Source organism: Artemia sp. Qi Xiang Cuo, chromosome 9 (assembly GCF_049724085.1).
Source record: "Artemia sp. Qi Xiang Cuo chromosome 9, ASM4972408v1, whole genome shotgun sequence".
Lineage (NCBI taxonomy): Eukaryota > Metazoa > Arthropoda > Branchiopoda > Anostraca > Artemiidae > Artemia > Artemia sp. Qi Xiang Cuo.
In genome coordinates this window covers 35264299-35290129 of record NC_142802.1, presented here as the reverse complement: position 1 = coordinate 35290129, position 25831 = coordinate 35264299, and the positions used below count along the sequence as shown (strand labels likewise).

Genomic DNA, 25831 nt, shown 5'->3' with positions numbered 1-25831 from the left:
GATAATTCCAGAGAGAAAGTAAAATTTTTCAAGCGATTTCATACTTCAGCAGAATATAATGCGAGTGGTTTTATTATTTCTTTTGACGAAATCAAAATGTAAGCGCATTTATTAAAATATAAGGAAGTGTTTTCAGAAAGTAGATCCTTCAAATGCGAAGATTATCAAATGATTCTTTACGACCAAAGTGTGTATAGGCTTAGAATTTTAAATTTCAGAACACAGCAGTAACTAAGAAGAAGAAGAAAACTCAATTATTTTTGTTTGGAATTATTTACAGCATAATTTAACTTAGGCCTTCTAAGGCTTTTTGTACCATCACATGACTATAATAAATACCGATGATTAATCTTCGCTTCAAATGGTAAAGCGGTTGTCGTGTTTATTTTTGTCTTCTCACTCACAAGCACTGCAGCTTGGTTAAATTTGACTGATGTCTAAAGATGGAAATGAAGCAGGAAGTGAAACTACATGGAATGCCGTGAGTAATAATTTTAAAGCCAATTGTAAAGAAGTGGTAATATTAGATGAAATATGCTCTTTTGAAGGAATTACTGGTAAATTTTCTGATTAAATTACTTACAAGACTGATAAGAAATAGGCCTAGACATAGCCAGGGGCCTACCTTTTAGAACTGGAACTTCATCCTGAATCCAAATATGGTAAAATTCTTGTTTAGCTACTTTTTGTTATCTTGGAAAGGATTAGGGTAAAAGACCAGTATCTGATTGAGCAACATTCTGTAAAACTAAAATCCTCACATTTTGTTACAAAAGAGGAATTGAGAAGAACTGTATATATCAATGAATAGCTAAGAATCTAAGATATGCATCAATATAGTTATTACTAAAATGATTCTAGATTAAACACTTGAAATTATTAGTTTATTGACTTAGGCTACGTCCAAGAACATCTTTTTGGAAATACCAATTATCCTATTTTGATGCATATATCTTCAGTGTTTCAGGTTTTTTACATACTAACAGAAAGTTGATTGTCTACTGTTTCAAGAAATATAACTTTTATTTTGGTAAATATTTACCAAATCATATTATTGACTTATGAATAAAGTAAACATACCACTTGATGCCTTTTTTATGCTCTTTCCAAATATAATAATCATTTTTGCTGGAAATGAATTTTACCCCCACCCTTATTTAAACCAATTCAGGGTATATATTTGCACATTAGGGGGATAGGGGTAAATTTTATTTGTGATTTAAATGAGATGTAAGATTAAACTTTCCCTCACCCTCCCCCCCCCCCCCCCTAATGTGCCAATACTGCCAATATATACCCTGAATGGTAAATATCTACCAAATCATATTATTGAGTTACAACTAAAGTGAATATACCACTTGATGCCTTTTTTATGCTCTTTATGAATATAATAATCATTTTTGTTGCAAATGAATTTTAGCCCCCACCCCTATATATACCAATTCATCGTATATATTTGTACATTGGGGGGGGGGGGGGGTGGGGGAAAGTTTAAACTTACCTCTCATTTGAATCAGAAATAAAATTAGGGGCTGTGTCCACCCCCTGAGCAGGAATTGCCTTTATCTGTTCTGTAACTGTAAATAGTACAGAACAAGTTTCTCAATATGATAGCTGAATTGAATTTATTAGCAATAATAAAGAGAATGGCAGAACAAAATATTTATCAATACTCAAGGGGAGTAGGGTAGTCTTTTTGTTTTCCAATGAAAGTAGTTTTTAAAAATGCATTCTTTAATGGAAAGGTTTTTTTTTTAATGTAGATAAGAGGGCGTAAAATTTAGCATAACCACAGAAATCCCTTTTGGGGAAGGATAAGGGTGCACCATCTAGAAAATAAAAATACTTTTTGGCACTTGTCTAGAATCCAGTAACCATGTGATAAGTAAAGTTTCATTAATGCTAATGAAATAAAACAAAATTTGATGAAAATATAATAGTTCAGAAACAAATTTGGGCTATATATCTGCACATTAGGGGTGGAGGGGGGGGGGGGGGGTAAAGCATAGCATATGTTAAATACATAACCTAACTTAGGTACCTTTTAGTCTCCCTAAACCCCTAAAAACTAAAGCTTAAATCTTTGTCATGGAGTGACCAACAGCTCACAATGAGCAATATCTTTCTTTATGCACATGGTTACTGGATTCTAGACTAGTACCTACTTTTTAGAATATTTTTATTGAAAATGCAAAATATTCCACTGAAAAAAAGTGAAAAAACAACAAATTAGCTTTCCAACAGATTTGTAAAAACTGATCCCCCACCCATTTACAATACCAATTACTACCCACCCAATTACTACATTTTAGTAAAGTGAAAAATAAGCCATATAGTACCATAAAGATAAAAGTTAGTGCTGGGCAATATTTTGATTAAATGATAGATGGGTATTTTTACATTTGATATATCAATTTTAATATTTCTGATGTTTTTTGCTTAGATTAATTTTAGGGTTTGGAAAAATTCAATTACAAAATTTGCAGTTAAAGAGTATTTTTCACCTTTTCTTCCAAATTTTCAATTAAAATAAAAAGACTTCCATTACATGAATGAACATTAGCCTACATAAACCCTGATTTGGAATTACTTGAGCTCAGGATAAAGAAAAATAAACTATTGGCTATTTTTGGCTATTCAAATCACCAATATGTCAATATTTTCTCCTGAGAATGGGTTCAGCCTTTCAGTGATTAAATAAAAAAAAAGTTTTTTCAACTGAAAGCAAGAAGCAACATTAAAGCAGGCAGCAGAAAATTTTTGTTGTGTGCTCATATTTTTTTCAGGTCCAACAATTGTTCAGGGGTCCTTCAAATTGGAAAATTCAGCCTAATCTACAGCATTGTAGAGAACAGAAGCTTAAAAAGCCCTGATTTGGGCAGTTAAAGTTTTTTTGCAGGTTTCCTTATATTTTTTCTTATTTAGCCAGCAGTGTTCTATTGAATAGTAATAATTTCAATACCCTTTTTGCAATCATAATGTACATTAAATAGCAAAGAACTTTTTAAACAAACGCAGCCTTTCTTATCCATGTTGACAAAAATTTGCCAAAAGATAAAATTTAATAATCTGCTAGTTCTTTCATTATCCAAAATGGAAACACAATTGATTAGCTACAAGTTAGCTTATATTAAGTAATAATATAATTATAATATTATTGCATTGAAAAAGTTTAAATCATAATTTTTTGCCTTATGCAAATCTTACTATGACTATTCCAGGGCTATATGTCCCAGAGATTTTAGACCCTTTTTCAAACAACCCTGATTAAATTTTTTGAGTTGGGGGAGGGGGGATTCTCAATACTTATGGTATAAATTGAAAGAATAATGTGTTTATCCCTTTCAATATCCCAATCAGGATGCACCAATCTTTTACAAGCTTCCATGTACATAGATAAAAATGTTTTTTTGTTTTTTGTTTGTTTTTTTTTTGGGGGGGGGGAGGAGGGGGTGCTTACAACTAAAGCAACCAATATTCCTCCCACTCTCTAGACAATGGGCTACTCTAAGGACCTGTCTTCATTCTAACCCTTTTCAAATATCTTATTCATCTCCCAACCAGGATTAAATTACCTGTACAAGAAATTATCCACATAATACCCTCCCTAGGTAGCACAGCTTTAAAACATATTTCTTCTCTCCATGCCTCTTTTCCCCCAGAATACCAACAAAGATGGTCAGATGTTCTAATCTGGCACCCAGAACTCTGAATTTCCTGACCAACTGAAATAGAATATACCTGTTTGTATACTTCTCCTACTTGCTAACCCCTACCAAGTCCTCTATTCCAGTCTGTCTGTCTAATTTGTCTGTCTAACAAAGACTCTACCAATACTTTCCTCACTGTCCTATGATTTTCCATACTTACCCTTCTTTTTCAATACTTCACAGTTTTTACAAATCTCCTACTTCTTAACAACAAAATTCTCAAATCAACTTTAATGACTAAGCTATTGAACCTCTCACTTAAAATTATAATAATATATCTTTCTAATCTAACACCCTTATAAGCCCCTCAAACTTCTACTCCATTATCAACCTAATCTTAGCCTCAAACACCCACTTCTGTAACTTTTATTTAACCACTTCTGGCTAAATTTTATTTCTTATGTAAATGAGAGGTAAGTTTAAACTCCCTCCCCCCCTAATGTGCAAATATATACCCTGAATTGGTATATATAGGGATGGGTAAAATTCATTTCCAGAAAAGATGATTATTATATTTATAAAGAGCATAAAAAAGGCATTGAGTGCTATTTTTACTTTATTCATAAGTCAATGATATCAATAACAAAAAACTTACCCAATTTCTTTTTCTCTGGCTTTAGTTCTTAAATGCGATTCCTGTTAGTTTAGTAGAATTTTCAGCCATATCAATGTTTTTTGCTTTTGCTTTTAATTTATTAAATGTATTTGCATATATTTAAAACCTAAGAAAATGTGTTTGAGCAAATATGTAAAGCTGAAAACAATTTTTTTGTACTTCATTTAAGAAGAAGATCTATTTTGAAAGGTTCCACTTTTATAACACACAGATTTTTAAAGGTCATCAAAGGTCAGGACCCTCTAGAGGGAGATTGAGTAGAGGTAGGTACTGCAAAATACCTTCCCAGGACACACTTTAAGCCTGTAGGCCCATCCCTTAAAGTTTCATTTTCCTGACCTAACCCATTTCCAAGATATCCAAAGTAGCTAAAGTAGAATTTTACACAGATTTCTAAGTCTTAGAAATTTGCCTACTTGACAGGTCTTTACCTATTAAAATTTGATGAAATTAGAATTTTACCTGGTAAAATTCTAATTTAGCTATGTTTAGCTATCTTGGAAAGGGGTTAAGCTAGGAAAATGAAACTTTTATGGGTATAAATTTAGGTCCAGTCCCCATCATAAAGAGACATATTGAGAAAACAATTCTTACGTCATAATATGCATAATAATCCTAGTTAATATATTTTCCTACAAGAGCACCTTTATCATTGCTATTTTCACTGTTGTACAATTATTTTTAACAAAATTGTGAAAAATAAATATGTTTGATTGCATTTTTCCATTTTCAATTATTTTATATAAGAAAGTTAAACAGTATCACTGCCATCTACCAAAAAGATACAAATAGGCTCATATTAATAAATTTAGGTTAGGCTAGATTGGCTAGATGGCTCTTGGGTGTTTATTTAAAAATGATTTTCAAGACTTGGAGAAAAGAAGGTAAATTTTTTGTTGTTCATATTATTGACTTAAGAATAAAGTGAACAACATACCTCTTGATGCCTTTTTTATGTTGTTTATGAATATAAGGCTTAAAACATTGGTTCAAAACTTACTGTTTCATTATAAATCCATTTTTTTAATGTTACATAACCCTCAAACACTGATTTTCCACTATTAAGTTGAATAAATAGATTTTGCAATATTATGCTGTTTTTTTTTCTTCCTTGATGATGGATGTTCAATTAAAGTTTGTGTTTTTGACAAAATAATACATTATGTTTTCTCAGCGCCAAAATGAGTTCAAAATTACGATAGTTAAGGCAGAAAAACATGAAAACATGAAAAACGTTGAATGTTTTCCATGAAAACAGAAAAACCTGCAAAAAATTAAATAGAAAAATGTTTTTAAAAGTGAAAAAAAGATAAATACCTTTATTATTACAGTTAAACAATCTCAGAAACTGAAACCAGCTGGGTGTCCCCTTCGTCTGAATCCTCATCAGAATATGCCCTTAGCTGGCTTCGCCCTCTACTACTCTAGTAGGTGAGGGCTCTGACCCAGTGGGGTAAAGCTTTTTTAGCTTCAATTAAGAATAATGCAGGTACTCTTCTGGCTCATAGGTTTAGAATGGAAGAGAAATCTAGCAATGCACAGCCTCAAGTACAGACTCCTCATCCCTGACCTTTTTCAATTTTTCTTCAGAGAGCGCCATAGTCTCTCAATAAATTGGGTGTGGATGGTCAACAAAGTTGTTGGAGTGATTTATCTGGTGAGGAGTAAAGCCAAGTTCTTACAGACTAGAGTATGCTGCCCAAAAGTTGCTCATATTTATTGAACCTGGCCTAGTGTATCTTTGAATGAAAGGGATTAGAGTTTCTTCATCCCTTCTCAGAGTCTCTCCACTGTCTAAGAGAAGAATTATGAACTTTCTCTTGCTCACCCTCTCAATTCCTCCAAATATTCAAACTTGGGTAGAAGGTTTCCCCCTATTATATTTATGTTGGACCAAAACACTTTTGTCTATTTTGACAACAACACCCTCACCTCCTATTGGTTCCTGGTGTCCTACCCAATGCTGAAGCATCTCACTACACATTAACCTCCAGTCTATGCTTGTTCTTGAGCTAATCCCCAGTTCAAACTCTAACTATGGGTTACAGTTTGTTCTTTAATGTAAACATCTTTCAAAGGCTATTTGCTTCAAGTTATCTTGAAATTATTTGAAAAAAACTACGTTTTCTAAAGAGTTAAAGAGGCTGAGTCACAAGTTCGAACCTTAAAACGTACAGGGATTAGGAGGTGCAGTTGGGGGCTGCCGCCCCCCCAAACCCCCGCTTCCGTATATGAAACGGGCTGTGCCCTCCTCAACGCCTCGCTCTTTACGCTAAAGTTTGACTTTCTTACAACTCTTTTTTTTAAACAATAAAAAATTTAGCGTAAAGAGCGAGGCGTTGAGGAGGGCACAACCCCTTTTATATACGGAAGCAGGGGTTTGGGGGGCGGCAGCCCCCCAACTGCACATCCTAATCCCTGTACGTTTTAAGGTTCGAACTTGTGACTCAGCCTCTTTAACTCTTTAGAAAACGTATTTTTTTTCAAATAATTTCTGCACGTTTTTGTACAGTTTATTACTTATCTAACTCTTTAGAAAACGTATTTTTTTTCAAATAATGTTATCAAAGCAGTGGAGACTTACCTGTAACCTGAAGGCCGACTGTGATATTCTTCTGGAGATGCCTGTTGAGCCGAAGGATTTAATAGATTGGATTTAAAAAAGAAACTGAGTTTTTTTTTTAAACTTCAAATTCAATATAAACTCAACGCCTCGCTCTTTACGCTAAAGTTTTTATTGTTTAAAAAAAAGAGTTGTGAGAAAGTCAAGCTTTAGCGTAAAAAGCGAAGAGTTGAGGAGGGCAAAGCCCCTTTCATATACAGACGGGGGATTTGGTGGGCCGGCCGCCCCCCCTCAGTACCTCCAAATCACTGTACGATTTAAGGGTCGAACGTGTGACTGAGCCCCTTTAACAGCCCCCAACTGTGCTTCCTAATCCCTGTACGTTTTAAGGTTCGACCTTGCGACTCAGCCTCTTTAACTCTTTAGAAAACGTCGTTTTTTTCAAATAATTTAAAAAAGAAACTGATTTTCTTTTTTAAACTTTAAATTCTGTATATAAAAAATTTCCTCTGATGGGGAATCGAACCCGGGGCTTCCGGCTGACAGTCAGGAGTATCGACCACTGTACCAAAGAGACACAATTGTTCTTGTATTTTTAGTGTGTGGAATCTATTTTTGACGCAAGCAAATCCCCACAAAACTTGATATTTGGTTTTTGGAAAACAGGGAAGGAGTGATCGGATTGATCTGAAATTTCGAGGATAAGCTCCCAGGCCCCAGGAAAACTTATCTTCTAAATTTCAGCCCGATCGGACAACGTTAAAGGGAGGCTGTGGTGGGAAAATTTAACATGGGCTCTTATAGGAAAACGAGGTTTTTCGTACATGTAAATTCAGGGGATAATTTTTTCGGTCTGAAAATATCAAAAGGCCCTAACAGGTCAAATTCCGCTTCGAATGAGTCCTCATTAACCCGGATCCGTTGCCAACTGTGGCCTGTAGGCGTGGCTAATAAAAAAAAAGACAAATGAACATTAAGTGGCTATATCTGGTTTTTGGAAAACAGGGAAGGAGCTGATCAGATTGAGCTGAAATTTCGAGGATAAACTCCCGGGCCCGAGTAAAGCTCAACCTGTAAATTTCAGCCCGATCGGAAAACTTTAAAGGTGGGCTGTGGTGGGAGGGTTGAAATTTCCGGCCCAGTTTGCTCCATGAAGATAAAGTCGGAGGAGGATGAAATTTTGCACGTTTCTTAGTTTGAGCTTGGGCTACAAAATGCAATCACCGCCGTCTCTCTGCGACCTCTAGGACCGGAAATCACTTAACATTGTGGTGGGTCGCCTCTTTAAAGAGGCACAAGTGTGCCTCCTTGACAATAGATTATTTCAGTTAACATGGGCTAGACATTGTTCTTTATTATAAATCAGATTACAGCTAAAGCTGCAACCATGATACTATAATCACTCCACACACCTTTGAGTTAGTATAGGTTTGAGCTTGTTCTTTATTGTAATCACTATAAACATGGATTATGTAAGTTTCATCTTGTATCTTTTCAATATATTGTGAACAGTAACCTTTTCAATGTGCTTATGTGTGACTTATTTTTCCTAAGTCTTCAGTGGTACAATGGTAAGCATACTAGTGGTTAGGATAGCTGGTATTCATCAGATTGGCAATAAAATGCAGTTTTATTAGAATTTAAATAAAAAAAGTTTTTAATTTAATTAAATTTAGTTTTTTATTAAAAAAGGCACTAGAACTTTTAATTTCCGTTCGAATGAGCCCTCTCGCGACATTCTAGGAAAAAAGAAAAAAAAACAAATAAAAACATATCTGTGATCTTTCTTCTGGCAAAAAATACAAAATTCCACATGAAACTAAAAATATTTTCGTCGTTTTCAAGAGCTCAAAAAGGGCTTAAATTTGAATTTGCGATAATAGCGATTACTATCAGTATTGTTGATCAACAAACCCATGTGTTATTGTGAAATTCAAATTGTGGATTATTGCCTCAAATTGTGAGTCAAAGACATTTTTCCAAACCTAGTGTGTTATTTTCCTTATTAATAGAGCCTAAAGTGTTCTAAAGTGTACTTACTTACATTGGAGTTTTATTGTGTTTAATGTGTTTTTAATTGGTGATATATAAGTTTAATTCCCTAGAGATTTCGACGTTCCTGATTTCGAATTTTCTTTTCCGTTGTTGCTGCTGCAAAGTTACCAATATAATTGTCTTTTGGGCGAATACAAAGATTCAGCCAAAAAGTCATTGAATCTACATCCTAGTGTCGATTCACTGAATAAGCAAGCAAAAGAGGGGTGGTCACCTGCCGCAAGCGCCAGTGTACCTGCTGGGAGTAAAATCTCTTAAACTGTGGGGGTCAGGTGAGCAGAGGTCAACGATTCCCTTGCTGAGTAAGCTTTAAAGATACTGCGATCACCTCCAAAATCAAACCAAAAACACCAGCAAGCCCCAAAAAAAGCAAAAGCAAACCAAGGAAAAGGATCCATGAAATCAATCCCAGGAAATGCTAGTATTCAGTAAGCTGAGTCGCCGGCAAGAAAACGAAAAATTTCAGAGCTTCCACCATCCCCAACTGTCCCAAATTATCATTTTGTATCAAATAAAAAGAAAAACGGAACAACTTTAGTAACAGATGATCATGTATTAATCAGAAAAGCAATTTTTAAAGTAGCCAGAGTTAACTTTGAGCTTAGTTTCCAAAAATCAGGCACAGCAGAACTTTATCTCCAAGATGTTGTAGGAGCTGATAAAGTTATTCCAAACTCTAGTTTAATTCAGCTTACTAACTCAGGAATTGAAGCCACAAAACTCATCAGAGAAAAGAAATTCCAATACATATTTTATGGAATTGATCTTTCTTTGGAAACACAAGAAATCAAATCTGAGTTATAAGACTTATCAGGAAAAACTCTTACCATCACAAATATGACTAGGCTTAACAAAAGAAATGAAGAAAGCCTGACGCCAAGTAAGTTAATCTTTCTTGCAATGAAAACTGAGCTCAAGCATAATGTATATCTATATGAGCAAACAATCACTTTCAAGGCCAATTCTTTATACTGCTTCAAATGTCATGTATATGGCCACACTAAAAACAATTGCCAGCAAACAAATCCTTCCTGCTCCAAATGTGGAAAAGCCAACCATAACTCATCATCCTGTCCTGCTCCTGAGCCATACAGCAAAAACCGTAAGATCATAGGGCACAGTGCATTTCAAAAATATATATGCCCCATCCACCATCAACGAGCAGACATTCTGAGAATCTGAACTGAGCAAAATCTTCCTTTCTTAATCGTCGCAGCAAAAATACCTAAGACTCCAAAGCCAAGTGCTGTCCCCACCCAAATTAAAGAGGTGCAGAAAGTCCCCGACATCCAAGCTTATCATTATGCAAGCTCTTCTTATGCAAACGCCCTTATGGGGTAAAAACAATGGCGCAGATGTTCCAGGAATAACCCAGTTAGCCAAAGGTAAGACCTGGTGAAATCAAAACACAGCTTCAACACTTGAAGCTGCTGACCAGATGAACAGTTCTGAATTCCTAAAGCTTTTTACTCTACATTTTTGGGCACATTTTTAACTCTAAATCACCTCAGCTCAACCTCTGGACAATCAGAGCAAGTCAAAGCTATTCTAACAGGGAAAGCAATTACCACACTTTTAGGCTAAGAAGTTTAGAGACAAGCTAACACCGAATTTGAGAAACTTAGGAATGAAGTGGCCTTTTCTCCTGGTCCTCAAGAAGTAGTAAAACAAGTCCAGACAGGACAAAGCACTAAGGCCTTCTCATGTCACCATTCCTCTGGTCTTAGATAATTTCGGAGACCACACTGCCTTTCCTTGACGATAAATAAAAGTTCAAATAGGGATAAAATCCTTTTAATAGACAGTGATAGAAATTCACAAAAATACCAGATATTTCGGTCACATATGCAGTGACCGTCATCAGTAGTAAAACTGTTAAAGGAGTTTTAATACTGATGACGGTCACTGTATATGTGACCGAAATATCTGGTATTTTTGTGAATTTCTATCACTGTTATCATCATCACTGTCTATTAAAAGGATTTTATCCCTATTTGAACTTTTATTTTTCCTCTGGTCTTAAGGAAGAGACATCCAAAAAGACAAACAAACTACAGAAAGACAATGCTCCCTCACTCACAAGTGATGATAACTCAGAATCAATGTCTTCAGAAGAAAATATAGAGAAAATTTTTACCAGCCATGAATAGTTTCAAGATTTTGAAATGGAACATCGTGTCTCTAAATAGTTTAAAACTAAATGAACTAATCGAATACATAATTAGCCATAATATTCATCTTGTTTTTCTCCAGGAAACAAATTTACACAGTCTCAGATAAGTAGTTATACCTGGATTCCATATTTATAGAAAAAATAGATCAACTAGAAGGAAGGGAGGGGGGTGGCAATCCTCATAAAAGAGGAAATACCGCATTCGGCTATAGCCTCAAGAGAGTACCAGAATGAGATTGATGTGGTCAGTGTGAATTTAAATCTCCAAGATGGAAATCCCTTAAAAGTCTCATCCTTTCACAATCCTAATGGCAGCAATGACATTGAAATTATGCTTGAAGAAGAAGCAAGAGATAAAAACACTGTTATTTTAGGTGACTTTAGTGTTCATAGCCCTATATGGGGAAATTGCATACACTCCAACACTGTGGGTAAGAATATAGAAGAATTTATTCTCACCTCTAACAATATCACAGTTTTAACTACGCATGGCCTCCCCACCTACTGCAATATCAGGAATAATACCTCATCAATGATTGATTTGTAGATTTGTCCAACATGGCTTGAGTCTGAAATCCAAATTTGTCTTGTCCCAGATCTTCAGACCGACCATACTGCAACCCTTATCGAAATTAATGCAGCAAAATACACTCCTGTTCCACCAACAATGAGATTCAATGTAAACACAGCAAACTGGACCCTCTTCAAAACCATATTAGCTAGCACTGATTACTCTACTATAAGCCTAAAGGAAGATATTCAAATTAAAGCCAAAAAACTAAGTGACACTCTCTTAAAAGCAGCAGAAAACTCAATCAAGAAATTCTTTGTTCAAATGCATATTTCTTCGTTAAAGAAGTCTAACAAAATCTGGAGGAGTCAAGACTGCAGAAGTGTAGCTCTAAATAAAAAGAAAGCAAGAAACATTTTCCAGAGGCATCCAAGTCAAGAAACTTTCAATGCTCTTAGGAAGGCTGAAGCTTTAGTGAAGAAAACAGTTTTGAAGGCCAACCGCTCAGCTTGGAATGACTTCTCATCCAAAATTGACCATAATGTTCCTTCAAGTAAAATTCATTCGTAAAAATTCATAAATTGAATGGCTGGCAATGATAAAACTTACAATTCAAATATCCCCTGTTTTTACAACAACAGAAAACACTTTGAAGAACGACAAAGACATTACTGAAGCATTTGCTATTCATTTCAACAAAGAGGTCCCGACAGTGCATAGAGGATGGCCTAGAGTGTGCAAGTTGCATGAGAAGACAAATTTCAAGAAGGAACTTGTATGTATGTTTACCAAATCCGAGCTAAAGGAGGCTTTAAGGTTGTCTAGTTCCTCTTCAGCATCAGGAGAAGACGAAATAAGCATCCAATGGATCATAAATTCAGGAGAAATTTTTCATGATGCCTTACTTCATGTATATAACTATGCATGGACTACAAAAATATTCCCAAGGATATGGAAACATGCCATTATAATCCCAATTAGAAAACAAGGCAAACCTCCAGATTTAATTAATTCCTGCAGGCCAATCTCACTACTACGAGTGCTTGAAAAACTTTTTGAAAAGATACTACATAGGAGGTTAGAATGGTTTGTGGAACTTAATAGAATTCTACCTAATTCCCAGGCTGGCTTTTGTCAGGGGCGTAATACTGTAGACAATGTAATCCAGCTTGAAGCAGCTACAAGAAATGCCATATATAGCGGTGAGCTCAGTTGACTTTGAATCAGCTTTTGACCACGTTTGCAAGTATCTCATTTATCAAATTCTAAAAGAGATGGGTTTCTCGGATGGAGTCATTAAGCTCCTCTTCAATTATCTATTTGATAGAAGCTACAAAGTCCGGGTGCAAAATGAGCTGTCCAGTATTTCAGCATTGCATATTGAACTCCCACTGGGATACATACTCAGCCCCCTTCTTTTCTTCTTAGTTTTAAGTGAGCTTCAGTTCAGCAGTGATTCAATATCCAAGCTTGAATTTGTAGATGACATATTTCTTTGGTCAGTAGCTAGACATGTAAATAATAATGCCAATAATATATAACTTAGCATTAGATGAGTTAGCAACTTTTTCTACTGCATTTTCCCTATCTATCTCCAAGTCTAAGACAAATGCAATCATATTCCACTACAAAAAGTCTGTCATACCACCAAAATTATTTGTCAGTAATTGGGAAATAGAATATGCTGTCGCACCTAAATTCCTAGAAGTATACCTGGATCCAAGACTGACTTGGCAAAATCAAATCAACTGTGTAAAAAATTTATGTATGCAAAGGTTTCTCATCCTTAAGCGCCTGGCGGGGTCAAAATGGGCTAATTCCTACGAAATAGTCTTTGATTTTTACAAGAGGTTTATTTGTTCCAAGATTGAGCATGCCATTGAATCATATGGAGAATGTAACTCTGAGGTTAGAAATAAGTTACTGAAGATTATGAATATGATTTTTGAAAAAGGGGAAGTACCTACCGATTTTAGGGAAACCTTAATTAAGCCACTTTATAAGAAAGGTGATAAAAGTGAGTGTCGTAATTATTGAGGAATTAGTCTGGTCTCTGTAGGTAGTAAATTACTTAGTAATATGATACTTTTTAGACTGAGGGATGCCGTACACAAAGTTTTAAGAGAAGAACAGTGCGGTTTTAGAAAAGGTAGAGGATGTGTTGACCAAATTTTCACTCTTAGGCTAATAATTGAGAAGTGCCTGAGTTGTCAAACATCTTTGGTCATTAGTTTTATAGATTATGAGCAAGCGTTTGGTTCTGTTGATAGAAGAGTTTTAGTAAAGGTACCTTGTATGGTATACCAGACAAATACATTAAAGTGATTAGTGCTATGACGAGAATAACACTGCTGCGGTTAAGGTAGGAAATGAGGTTAGCAGCTGGTTTTGTATTAAATCAGGAGTTAAGCAGAGTTGTGTTCTATCCCCCTTTATATGGACCGTTTTTGATGGACTTTTTCTTAAGGAGCACAGGAAAGGCAATGGGAGACCACGGAATCAAATGGGGAGGAAGAAGTCTCCTGGACCTAGATTATGCTGATGATTTAAGCATCCTAGATGAAAGTGTGAGCAAAATGACTTATGTTTTAGAGGTTTTTGCGAGTTCAGGGTGCTAGAATAAGTTTAAAAATTAATGTTAAGAAGACTAAGTCGCTAAGGCTAGGAATAGGTTAAGATGAAAAGGTGATGTTGGGTAATGACAAGATTGATCAGGTGGGCAGCTTCACTTACGTTGGTAGTATTATTAGTAGAGATGGTGGGAGCAGTGAAGATGTTAAAAGTAGAATAGCCAAGGTTCAGGGTGTTTTTTCACAGTTAAAAAAAGTTTGGAAGAATAGGAAAATAAGTCTGCAAACCAAGATCAGAATATTAGAAGCTATAGTGATGACAGTGGTCAAATATTGCTCTGAAGCATGGGCGCTCAGAAAAGTGGATGAAGATTTGCTAGATGTTTTCCAGAGAAATTGCTTAAGGATTGTTCTGGGTACCCGGCTTACTGACCGTATTTTAAACAATAGGGTATACGAAAAATGCGGTTCAATACCGCTCTCTAGGGCTATAATGAAAGAAAGTTTGAGGTGGCTAGGGCACGCTATGCGGATGAAGGATGACAGATTGCCGAAGATTGTTCTTTTCGGCCAACCGTCTAGGGCTAAACGGAAAGCAGGTTTGGACAGAAAGGTGATGTTGGGTAATGACAAGATTGATCAGGTGGGCAGCTTCACTTACGTTGGTAGTATTATTAGTAGAGATGGTGGGAGCAGTGCTTTCCGTTTAGCCCTAGACGGTTGGCCGAAAAGAACAATCTTCGGCAATCTGTCATCCTTCATCCGCACAGCGTGCCCTAGCCACCTCAGACTTTCTTTCATTTACCTGAACCTGCTTAAGGATTGTTCTGGGTACCCGGCTTACTGACCGTATTTTAAACAATAGGCTATACGAAAAATGTGGTTCAATACCGATCTCTAGGGCTATAATGAAAAAAAGTTTGAGACGACCTTAACGCGTTGCAGAGTTGAAGGGTGGCTTGTTTTTAAAGATTGTTTTTTTCGGCCAACCGTTTAATACTTGAAGAAAAACAAGTCGGTCTCGGCTGGGATGGGACGGTATCATGAAGTAAATTATAGCGCGACTGGAATCGTTGCTACAGTTCATGGAGGGGCCTACCATGAATAGATTGAGGCGGAAGGGCAGTGTGCGTATCTTTGTCGGCCTCAGGCGGCTTGGTACTGGGATGAGTTGTTAGTAGTAGTAATAGTAAGACTAATCTTGTCAAATTAGAAACAATCCAAAATATGGCTAGCAAAATTGCCCTAGGGCTTCATGCTCTATGCCCCTCTAAGAAAGTGAAAGACTTAACCGGCCTGTCCTCTATTTCAGAAAGACGGAATACGCTGATCATCAAATATTACAGCGGGATATAAGCTATAGATCACGAACATGATATTTTTAAGCTCACTTTTGCCAAAGATGTTATCTCCCATAGTTTGGCATCTATAAGATCATGAGAAACGTTTAATGAGCTTGTCCTATCTTGGAAACTTGACTCACCCTGTTTCAGTCATTTTCTTGTTCCACCAGGATGGCTAATGTCACCTCCAAGTGTTTCACTAGAGTTGATACCCTTGCAAAAGACATATTACCTGCCAATCTAAATTCAGACACTTTTTCATGGGAAAATGACCACTTTGCATCCAGATTCTCTCCAAATTTACACTGATGGCTCGGTTAAAAGACAGCAAATGCGGCTCTGCATCTGTTATCTCAAGTTAAGAATATAAAAACAAGACCCTCTGAACTTCCATCCTCACCGCAGAGCTATTGACAATAAAAGAGACTTTAAAGGTCATCAATATTAATCCACCGGCTTCCAAAAGAGTAGTATTGCTCTCAGACTCCAAAGGCGCCCTTCAACTCATTAACAATATCCATTGGAGTGCTATGGATACAGACTTGAGGACAATCAGAGATTAATTAATCAGCCTCCAAAGTAGCCTTATTGAAGTCAAGTTCCAGCATATCCTTATCCACCAAGGCATCAAATAAAATGAGGTAACAGACCAGCTAGCTAGTAGCTCCCCTAATAATCCAATTAATCCCAATTTGAAGGCCCAGACTTTCAGAGACATACTCAAAAGAAGAGTTCCTTCAAAAACAAAAATGCACCTTTCCATCCTTATTTCCATCACCGGCAGATAAAATTCTTAATTATAGAATCAAAAGCCACTCTTAGATCCTGAGAAAAGAGGATTTTATTTGGCATAAACGAGCCGATCCATATTCAAGACTCTGTGACTCATTTCCAGAATCCTTGAACCACCTGATTTGTGAATGTCAGTGCATCCAGCAGAAAGTAATTAACATCAGGAGAATCTTCAGTGAGGCAAAGCTCCAGCCTGACATCAACGTGTTGCTGCTCTCAAGCCTACCAGCTAACACTGAAAGACATCAATACAAAAGTATTTTCGATTTTCTAAGACATAACAATATCTGCGAGTAGTTTACATAGATGGTAGCAAGACTTATTCCTGACCCATCATCCCCTGTAGATTGAAAATCGTTGTGAAGCCAAAAGGAGACAGAAGTTGACTCAAAAAGGCTTGTCATTCCAAGAAGATTATATTCGTAAACAGCATAAAAAAGGCATCGAGTGATATGTTCACTTTATTCGTAAGTCAATAATATGAACAACGAAAAATTTACCAAAAAGACAAAATATTGAAAAATGTGATTGAAAAACTGGGAAAACAAGGAAAATAGTGATGATAAAGGTGCTCCCGCAGGAAAATATGTTAACTAGGATAATTTTGCATATTATGAAGTAAGAATTGTTTTTTAACATGTCTCCTTATGATGGGGACTGGACTTAAATTTATACCCTTTTATGGATGGGTCTACAGGCTAAAGTATGTCCTGGGAAGGTATTTTTAAATACCTACTTCCACTCCTTTTCTCTCTAGAGGGTCCTGAAATTTGCCTACATGACAGGTTCTATACCTATTGGAATTTTGGTAAAACATCATTTTACCTTAATTTTCAGGTATCAATTTCTGGTAAATTTTCAGTTATCAGTTTCTTTTTCTCTGGCTTTAGTTCTGAAAATGCAATTCCTGTTATTTGAGAAGAATTTTAAGCCATATCAATGTTGTTCTTTTTTCAAAATTTAGGAAATGTATTTGCATATCTTTAAAACCTTATAAATTGGGATTGTGTGAAGCTGAAAATGAAGTTTTTCACTTTTATAACAAACGGATTTTTCAGGGCCATGAAAGGTCAGGACCCTCTAGAGAGAGAAGGAATGCAGGTAGATACTTCAAAATACCTTCCCAGGACATACTTTAGCCTGTAGATCCATCCCTGAAAGTTTCGTTTTCCTGACCTAACCCCTTTCCATGATAGCCAAAAGCAGCTAACTACTACTACTACTAACAACTCATCGCAGCACCAAGCCGCCTGAGGCCAACACAGCTACACACGCTCCTCCTCCACCCCAACCTTTTTACACCCGCCCACGAAGTTCCCATTTCCTTTAAATCTTTCTTTATGACGTCCTCCCACCCCAGACGGGGACGACCTGCTTTCCGTTTAGCCCTAGATGGTTGGCCGAAAAGAACAATTTCGGCAATCTGTCATCCTTCATCCGCACAACATGCCCTAACCACCTCAACCTTTCTTTTATTATAGACCTAGAAAGCGGTATTGAACCACATTTTTCGTATAGCCTATTGTTTGAAATACGGTCAGTCAGCCGGGTACCCAGAACAATCCTTAAGCAATTTCTCGGGAAAACATCTAGAAAATCATCATCCGCTTTTCGGAGCGTCCATGCTTCAGAGCCATATTTGACCACTGTCATCACTGTAGCTTCTAAGATTCTAATCTTGGTTTGCAGACTTATCTTCCTATTCCTCCAGACTTTTGCAAAGTAGAATTTTGCAAAAAGCAGCTAAAGTAGAATTTTCTGATTAAATTACTAATGAGACCAATAAGAAATAGACATAGCCTGCGCAAATTCATGTAATTTAAGGTAAAATTCTAGTTTAGCTACTTTTTGCTATCGTGCAAAGGGGTTAGGTTAGGAAACTGAAACTTTAGAGAGGGGTCTACAGACTAAAGGTCGTCCTGGGAAAGTATCTTGAACTTTGCCACCTCCAATCCTTTTCCCTCTAGAGGGCATTGACCTTAGATGCCCTTAAAAATTTTTTGCCTTCACTATATATTCTATGACTATCTACCTTAGTTCTGCCCTATGAATGACATATGAATGGATGATAGATAGGCTTATCTATTAACAAATGAAATGACATCATTTTTATACAATCCTAAAAAGAGCTTATCCCACAGTTGCCTCTCAATCACTCGGACTATCATCTGTCTTGGCCTTTTCTACAATTAGCCATGTCTTGATGCCTGCAAAATACTTGATTTCAAACCTTAATTTTCAGTTGTCAGTTTCTTTTTCTTTGGTTTTAGTTCTGGAAAATGCAATTCCTGTTATTTGAGTAGAAATTTAAGCCATATCAATAAGTTTTTTTTCTTCTAAATGTAGGAAACATATTTGCAGGTATTTGAAACCTCACAAATTGGGATTGAAATTGAGCAAAGTTGTGAAGCTGAGGACATTTTTTTTGTCCTTCATTTACGCAGAAGATTTGTTTTGCAAGGTTTCACTTTCATAACACAAAAACTTTTAAAGGTCATCAAAGGTCACTGCCCTGTAGAGAGGAAAGGAGTTGAGGTAGGACATACTCTAGTCTGTAGACCCATTCCTGAAAGTTTCATTTTTTTAGCCTGACCCCTTTCCATAGCAACAAGTAGCTAAACTTGAATTTTACCTCCAAATATAACATCCATTTTTATCAGAGACGGACTTTACCCCTCTCCCCTAATTTGCAAATATAGCTTTGGCTATATCATGAATCATGTATTTACAATGAATTTTCCATTATTTTTTTTTACCAACTATTAAATCAATTTTTTAGAAAAAATTGCCTTACAAAGAATTCAGGGCATATATACAACCAGGGTGGTAGCACCAGCATTTTTATTGGGGGAGGGGGGGGCAGGGGCATGGGCTATATAGAATTTTTTTTCTCCAAATTTGTTTTTTTCCCAAAACAACGCCACTGTATACAACTCTGTATATATTTGCACATTAGGCAGGGTAGGTATAGGTAAAAATAAGGTTCATTTCTGACACAAATGAATGTCATATTTAGATTCTGGGTAAATTTCTCATTTTAAAGGTATGTCTATTTCTTACCTATATTGTTAGTGACCTAATTCTAAAATTTACTGAAACAATATTACCTTAGTTACCTTAAATCACACTTGCCAGCAATAAGATGATTCTGTAGTCACCAGTCAGTGATGGTAGTGTGCTGACTGATCAGGTGAATCTCAAACTAATGGCCAGGGCTTATTGCACCATTCTTTGCCAACTGATAATTCGAGTGACTCAATACTGGCAGAAAAGACTGTATCCTGGTATTCCTGGTCTAATGAATTCTAAAGACTCACACCCATTAGAAAGAATTTGCTATGCAACCTTCAGTTCTTCTTGAAAAGGCTTTGATCATGTCCTCTTGTTCTCAAAGAGATATCCAGTTGGAAGATATTTGGGATAAATTTCTCATAGTTGAGCAGCTTGAATGTCATAGTCATATCATTTTGTCAATAAGCCAGTGTGGGTAAATTCAATATTCAATACAAGAGGGGTATTATTAAACAAAAAAAATGAAAACACTAAAACTATAACATTATTACCTTGTAATATAGGTAACAGCAGGATTCTATTAATCATATTTTATACCACGAAAGTGAAACCTTGAGGTATAAATATTTAGCACTGCTCAAATAGAGGCACAAGGAAAGTTTTTGGATAAATTTGCAGTTTACTACATAATTTAGCTAGGATAAAAGTGAATACATAACTTGATGCCTTTTCAAATGCTTTTTTTATAGTTCAATATTTGTTTCTGGGGCAAATTCCATTTTGAGCCCTTGTCACCTGGTCACTAAAGAACTTGAATACAACGCAATTCATCATTTTGGGCCTCTACAATGAGAAATCCTTAGATTGCTCCTAGCTGCAATTTAAGGTAATGGGGCTCCAAAAGATAAAACAGTCCATAGTTACCAAAAAAAAACAGGCTAAGTTTAAACACATGTTTGAAAAAAACAGGCTAGTGAGGAAAAATTGCCATTTGCAGCTGGTTCAGCAATGGTAATTATTATTCTCCTTAGTTTTGCTAGTAAAATGTTATTTTGAAAATAATTTCTTTTTAAAGGGCCTGAAACCCCTAAAAAATGACATCATTTTTGAGAGGTTTCTAAGTCTTTAAAACTAAGGTTTCTAAGTCGTAACATTTTACAATCAAGAGTCAAGACTAAGGAAAATAATAATTTTCATTTCTGAATCAGCTATAAATGGCAAGGTTTTCTCACTAGCCAGTTTTTTTTCTTTAGAAACATGCTTTTAAACTTTTGGTGACTATGGGCTGTTTTGAGCAATTGTAGACAATTCAACATTTGTATTGGAAATCCAAGTCCATAACAACTAGATGAGACAGGAAGAATATTACATCTTCCCTGTTGCAGTAAATAAAAAAAAGATGGTAATAAAGAAATAATAAACACTTAATAAACTGTCATTTACGGTAAGTATTCTGTTTTGTCACATTTACTTTATATTGAGGCAGTGCATTTAAACCCTATTTACAATAGTCCTCTTCTGGACTGCTTACAGGGTCATACATCTCTTCCAGATCTTATAGCATAGTTAGTGGAACTTTCTGTACTACTGGGACTTTTGTACATTTTTGGAATTGGAACAGAGTTGTATTCAGTAACTATTGGGGGCTCTGGTTCTAGATCTGTGACTGCCTAGAGAACAGGATCATGGGGTGGGTTTTGAAATGGTGAATGGGTTGCACCTATTTCTTGGCAGGGTCTCTTGGAACATGGTTGCTTGGTTTGATGCTGGTAGCGTAGTGTTGATGTCTGCACTATTGTAGTGTGATGTCATTCCACCTGTTAAGGTTGCCATCTGCTGTCTGTACCAAGTATAAATGGGGGCTGGTGTCAGCTTTTGTGATTATAGCAGGCTTCCATGTCCTCTTATTCAGTTGGGCCTTGACAGATTGACCAACTGCAAGAGGTGGGAGCCCTTTGTCATGCATGTTATAATATCTTCTTTGACTAACTTGTTGGGTATGGCAGCTTCTGTAGAACTTTTTGTGGTCAATTCTTGCTACTGCTTACAAATATTGAAAGGTAAATGGTAAGAGAGTATGTAGATTTCTAGCCATGAGAAGCTAAGCAGGTGAGGCATAAACATCCACTAGGGTGTTCCTGTATTCTTAAGCAGTGCAGTGTTGGACATAGTTCTCCATATCCTTAGTCATCCCAGGCCAGTAAACAACTGATCTTGCCCTGAGTTTTGTTTTTTTCCGTTCCCTAACTATGAAACATGTAGGTTTCTTAAGATGTCACTTTGCAGGCTAGTGGGTATGAATAGTCAATCATCTTTAAGGATGACTGAATCAACAGCAGAAAATTCATGGCAACAATACAAAAAACTTAATACTTTCAAGGGACTTGGATCCAGCTCTTGGGCCAGCTGTTTTTCAATGATCTTTAAGGGTGCTAAAAACTCTGATCAGATGTTGTCTCATTTTTTATTTGGAGTAAATTGTCACTACTGATAGATAGTAGGTCCATGACTGTGTTGGCGAATGATCCAATTTCGTTTTTGAACATAAGCTTACCTCCTGGGATGTACAAATATGATAGGTTGTCTGCAACAGGGATATCCTTGCCTGGTCAAAAAGTCACAGAGAAATTATATGATTAGATTTGTAAGATCATTCTCTGTAGCCTGGGTGGTGACTTTGCAACTGGATGAGTTAAGGCCATGGGCCCCATAAGGGAGGGGGCGCTAGCCCCCATCAATCGAAAGAATCTTCGTCCATAAAGGTATTGGTGGTAGTGTTTGCACCCATACACTATAGTATATATCATCTTTTCTATTTTTGAATAATTTTGGCACACCTTGAGGCAAAAGTATTTCCTTTTTGGGAAGAGTTGCTGCCAGACTTTGAGGCATTTACATGTACTTCAACCACATTGCTTACTGGATCAAAAAATGACTGGCAAAGGAAGTTCTCAATGGTGTCAAGGGCCTTCTGATGTTCAGGCTTTCAAACAAAAGATTTTTGTTTTATAAGTTCCCTCAGTGAGTGATTTACTGTTGATAAGTTAATGATGTATCTTGACAGGTGATTTATTTCGCCAAGTAGGGTTTAGAGTTTCTCTTTGTTTGCTGGGACTCTCATTTGTTTTAAGGCTTTCACCTTTTCAGGATCAGGAAATATAACATTGTTTGCAATGATGTTCCCAAGATATGATATGCTAGTGCACCTGAAAATAATCTTAGATTTGTTGAGATGTATCTGCTTCTCTCTAGCTATCTGAAGTGCTGCTTGTACGTTCTGACCATGTTCTTTAAGGGTTTTGCCCAAGATGGATATGTCATCAAAAATAATAGAGAAACCAATGAGGCCTGAGAATGCTTCCTCCATTCTGCATTGGAATTCATCATGGGCAGAGATTAGTCCAAAAGGTAGTGTCTTAAATATAATGTCCAAATGGTACATTGAATGTTGTTATATCAGATAGCACAAGTGACTAATAGCAACGATGTACATCTAGTTTGGTGAAGTACTTTGCACCTGAGTGTTCTAAAATGGATTTTGTCATACATGACAAATCACTTTAGAAGTGACTTGTCTGCCTTTTTTACAATGGCAGCTGTGTTGATCCATTCAGTTGGGTTGGTCTCCTTCTCTATAACCGCCATGCTTTCTATTTGATTCAATTTTCTCTGAAGTGTCGTTTAAGAGAAATGGGGATCTATCTAGCTGGAACTGCTTTTGGTTGAGCACCTTCCTTCATGGTATTTGTTCACTCTCCTTCCAATCTTCCTATTCATTGGAATAGGTCTTTGAATTCCTTAAAAGGTTGCAGTATTGATGGATTGGTTTCTTCTATTTCAAGGGTGAAGTTGACAAGATTCAATCACTTTCTTGTTTCAAGTCCTAGCATTGGAGATGGGGCATCTTTGACAATGAAGAATTACTCAGACTTCATACTTTCATTGTGGAGGGAGCAGATCAAGTCCTGTGATCATTGAAGCTTTTTAGAATTTGGGGTCTGGGGTGCTATTCCGGGATTGGTTATAGTTTTGTGAATAGATTTTTGAGAAGAATGGTGGCTTGACCCCAGTATCAGCTTTGAACTCGATCTACTGCTGATTGTTGGTAGTAATCAACAGCATTTGTTGATAGTAATCAGCACAAGGGTGTTTGCTTGATGAAACTGCATTTACAGTACCAATGAACAGTTCATCACTTTATGAAAGTTCTGGATTTTGGGACTGGCAAATTGCATTGACTACTTTCTTTCTACTTTGCGGTAAAGTGGTTTCATGATATTGGGTTACTCCCTTTATAGAGGAGATACTTGTGGTCCTAAGGTAAATAAACTTTGGTAGCGTGCCTTAGGCTATGACCTGACTAATGAAGCGTACCAGCTGGAAATATTCGAGGTATTAAATTTAGATTGTAGAGAGTTTGTCTATAACACAATACTTTTATTCAGTTAAAAAACAACGATATAGGTATGATAACATATATAAGCTGCTGGGACTGGTTGTCCCAGGGAGTCAACAGGTATAAGAAATCTACAATAAAGTACAATACAATAAGATACTTAGACACTTACAATAATCCAACAATATTCCAACGTATTTCAAATAAGATAACAAACGGGAAGAGGTTCGCCCTGCAAGTCAAAGATTGTTCCTTTAGTCTGAAAAATCTGAGTATATTATAAAAAAAAACCGCATCTATCTGGCTAATTGACGTACTTAGCCAGGAAATTGGTTATTGAGCAAGTTCCTTCCAAGCTTACACATTCCAGGATGTGTACCTTTATCTTAATAAAAAGTGGTATTTTGAAACTTGTCTTTGCGTGTTAATGTTTTTATTAACATCCAAAATTCGACTTTATTAGAAAGCGTCACCACAATACTTCCGACTTTGAGAAGAGTTGCCCCAACTCTCAATATTTTACTTTTAAAACAACTTAATTTTGTACATGGTTTACTGTCATTTTTGGGTCATTCTGTGCATATACCCTCAATGGGTTTCTTTAGGGTCATGTTTATGACCAAATATATGCATATCCTTTCTTCCAAGTATATCAATTTTTTGAAAATTGTCCTTGTAATTCTCTTTTCTATCTTTTTCTTTTTGTCTTTAAGACTATAAAATTCTCTTTTCACCCTCATTCTTATATGCATCTTCTGTTTTAGTTAGGCCAACAGTGGCTTAAACATTATATTCATGTCTTTGCTTAAATTAGATTTAAAGTTATATGAGAAACTTTGATTAAATTGAGTTTAAATTTAATTCTCATTAATAATTTAATTTATCAGGGTGATTTGGTTGATTTACTATTGATCTTCTGGGGTTAGAAATGCCTTGGATAAATTTTACGTAACAATGTTGGTTTTTAAACTTTCACATATTTTTCCAACACAAAGCATTTTCACATGTTCTTTCAGTAATATAAAACCATTTAGGCTACGTAGCACTTTCTTTGATATTTTCTAGGCCTAATTTAAGTTCCGATTTTATCTCACTTTATGATGAACTGGTAGTAAAGTTCTTTATTACAGGATACAATTTCCAAAATATTCGTTGACCAGTTTTGGGTTGGGTTTCTGATGGTGTGAGCTGTTGGTATCAACAATTGAACTGGCTTTGAAATTTGCTACTTTCCAAAAATGCGTAAAAAAATTATTGAAAAATGGATCCAAAAGGATGTTACGAAAAATTTAATTTCCAAAAAAACTAAGGCTTTATCTAAAATAAATATTCACATAAGAATTCACTTAAAGCAAACATTTTTACATATATAGTAAAAAATAACTCAATTTTGTATATATAACTGCATTCTCTTTTTTTTTTAAGCGAGAGGTTAATTATGTTCATTACATTTCTCTCTGTTAACTGTAAACATAATATGTCATTTAAATAGAAATATTCTACTCGTTGCCGGCGATTTCTAGCATCTTTCTTTTAAAAAATAATATAGAAATATTAATCACTTAACAGATTATTACACAATAAAAAATATTTATACGTTGACTAGAAGTCACAAAGATTAGACATGACATTAAACAACTAGTTAAAACTTAAAGTATTTAGGAAAAATAAAACACGGTATAGACTAGCATTGGAACTAATTCCAATTAGTGTTTTGTTAATTGCTTATAAAGTATTAATGCGGAGTACTTACAAAAAGCAAAATAAAAAAAAACAAAAATACTCAACATACTAATTCAATATGGCCTGAGTTATGTTTTTACATAACTTACTTGTTTAAACACAACAATAATTATGTACCCTTACAATTTATTTAGTCACTGCAATATTTATTTTTGTACAACTTTTTAATAAGCCCATCTAGACTCTTATCTTATGAGTCTTTAACTGCAATTAAATATTTACAAAACAAAATTCAACTCTAACAAATAGATATATATGCTATAACTGAGAACTGGGATTAGCCGCTATTTAAGAGCTTGGTAACAGTTCTTACAATTACAATTTATACATTTACAATTTTATACGAT

At 35.8% G+C, this 25831-nt stretch overlaps 1 protein-coding gene across 1 annotated transcript in view; it reads left to right on the top strand.

Moving 5' to 3' along the window:
• The first annotated feature begins 250 nt into the window (after positions 1-250).
• The window catches only part of Csk (C-terminal Src kinase), a 54440-nt gene continuing 28859 nt past the window's right edge, over positions 251-25831 (top strand). Inside the window, exon 1 of the mRNA XM_089094493.1 lies at positions 251-481. Within this exon, the coding sequence (XP_088950619.1) occupies positions 444-481 (38 nt within the window). The 5' untranslated portion in view covers positions 251-443. The remainder of the gene's footprint in view (positions 482-25831) is intronic.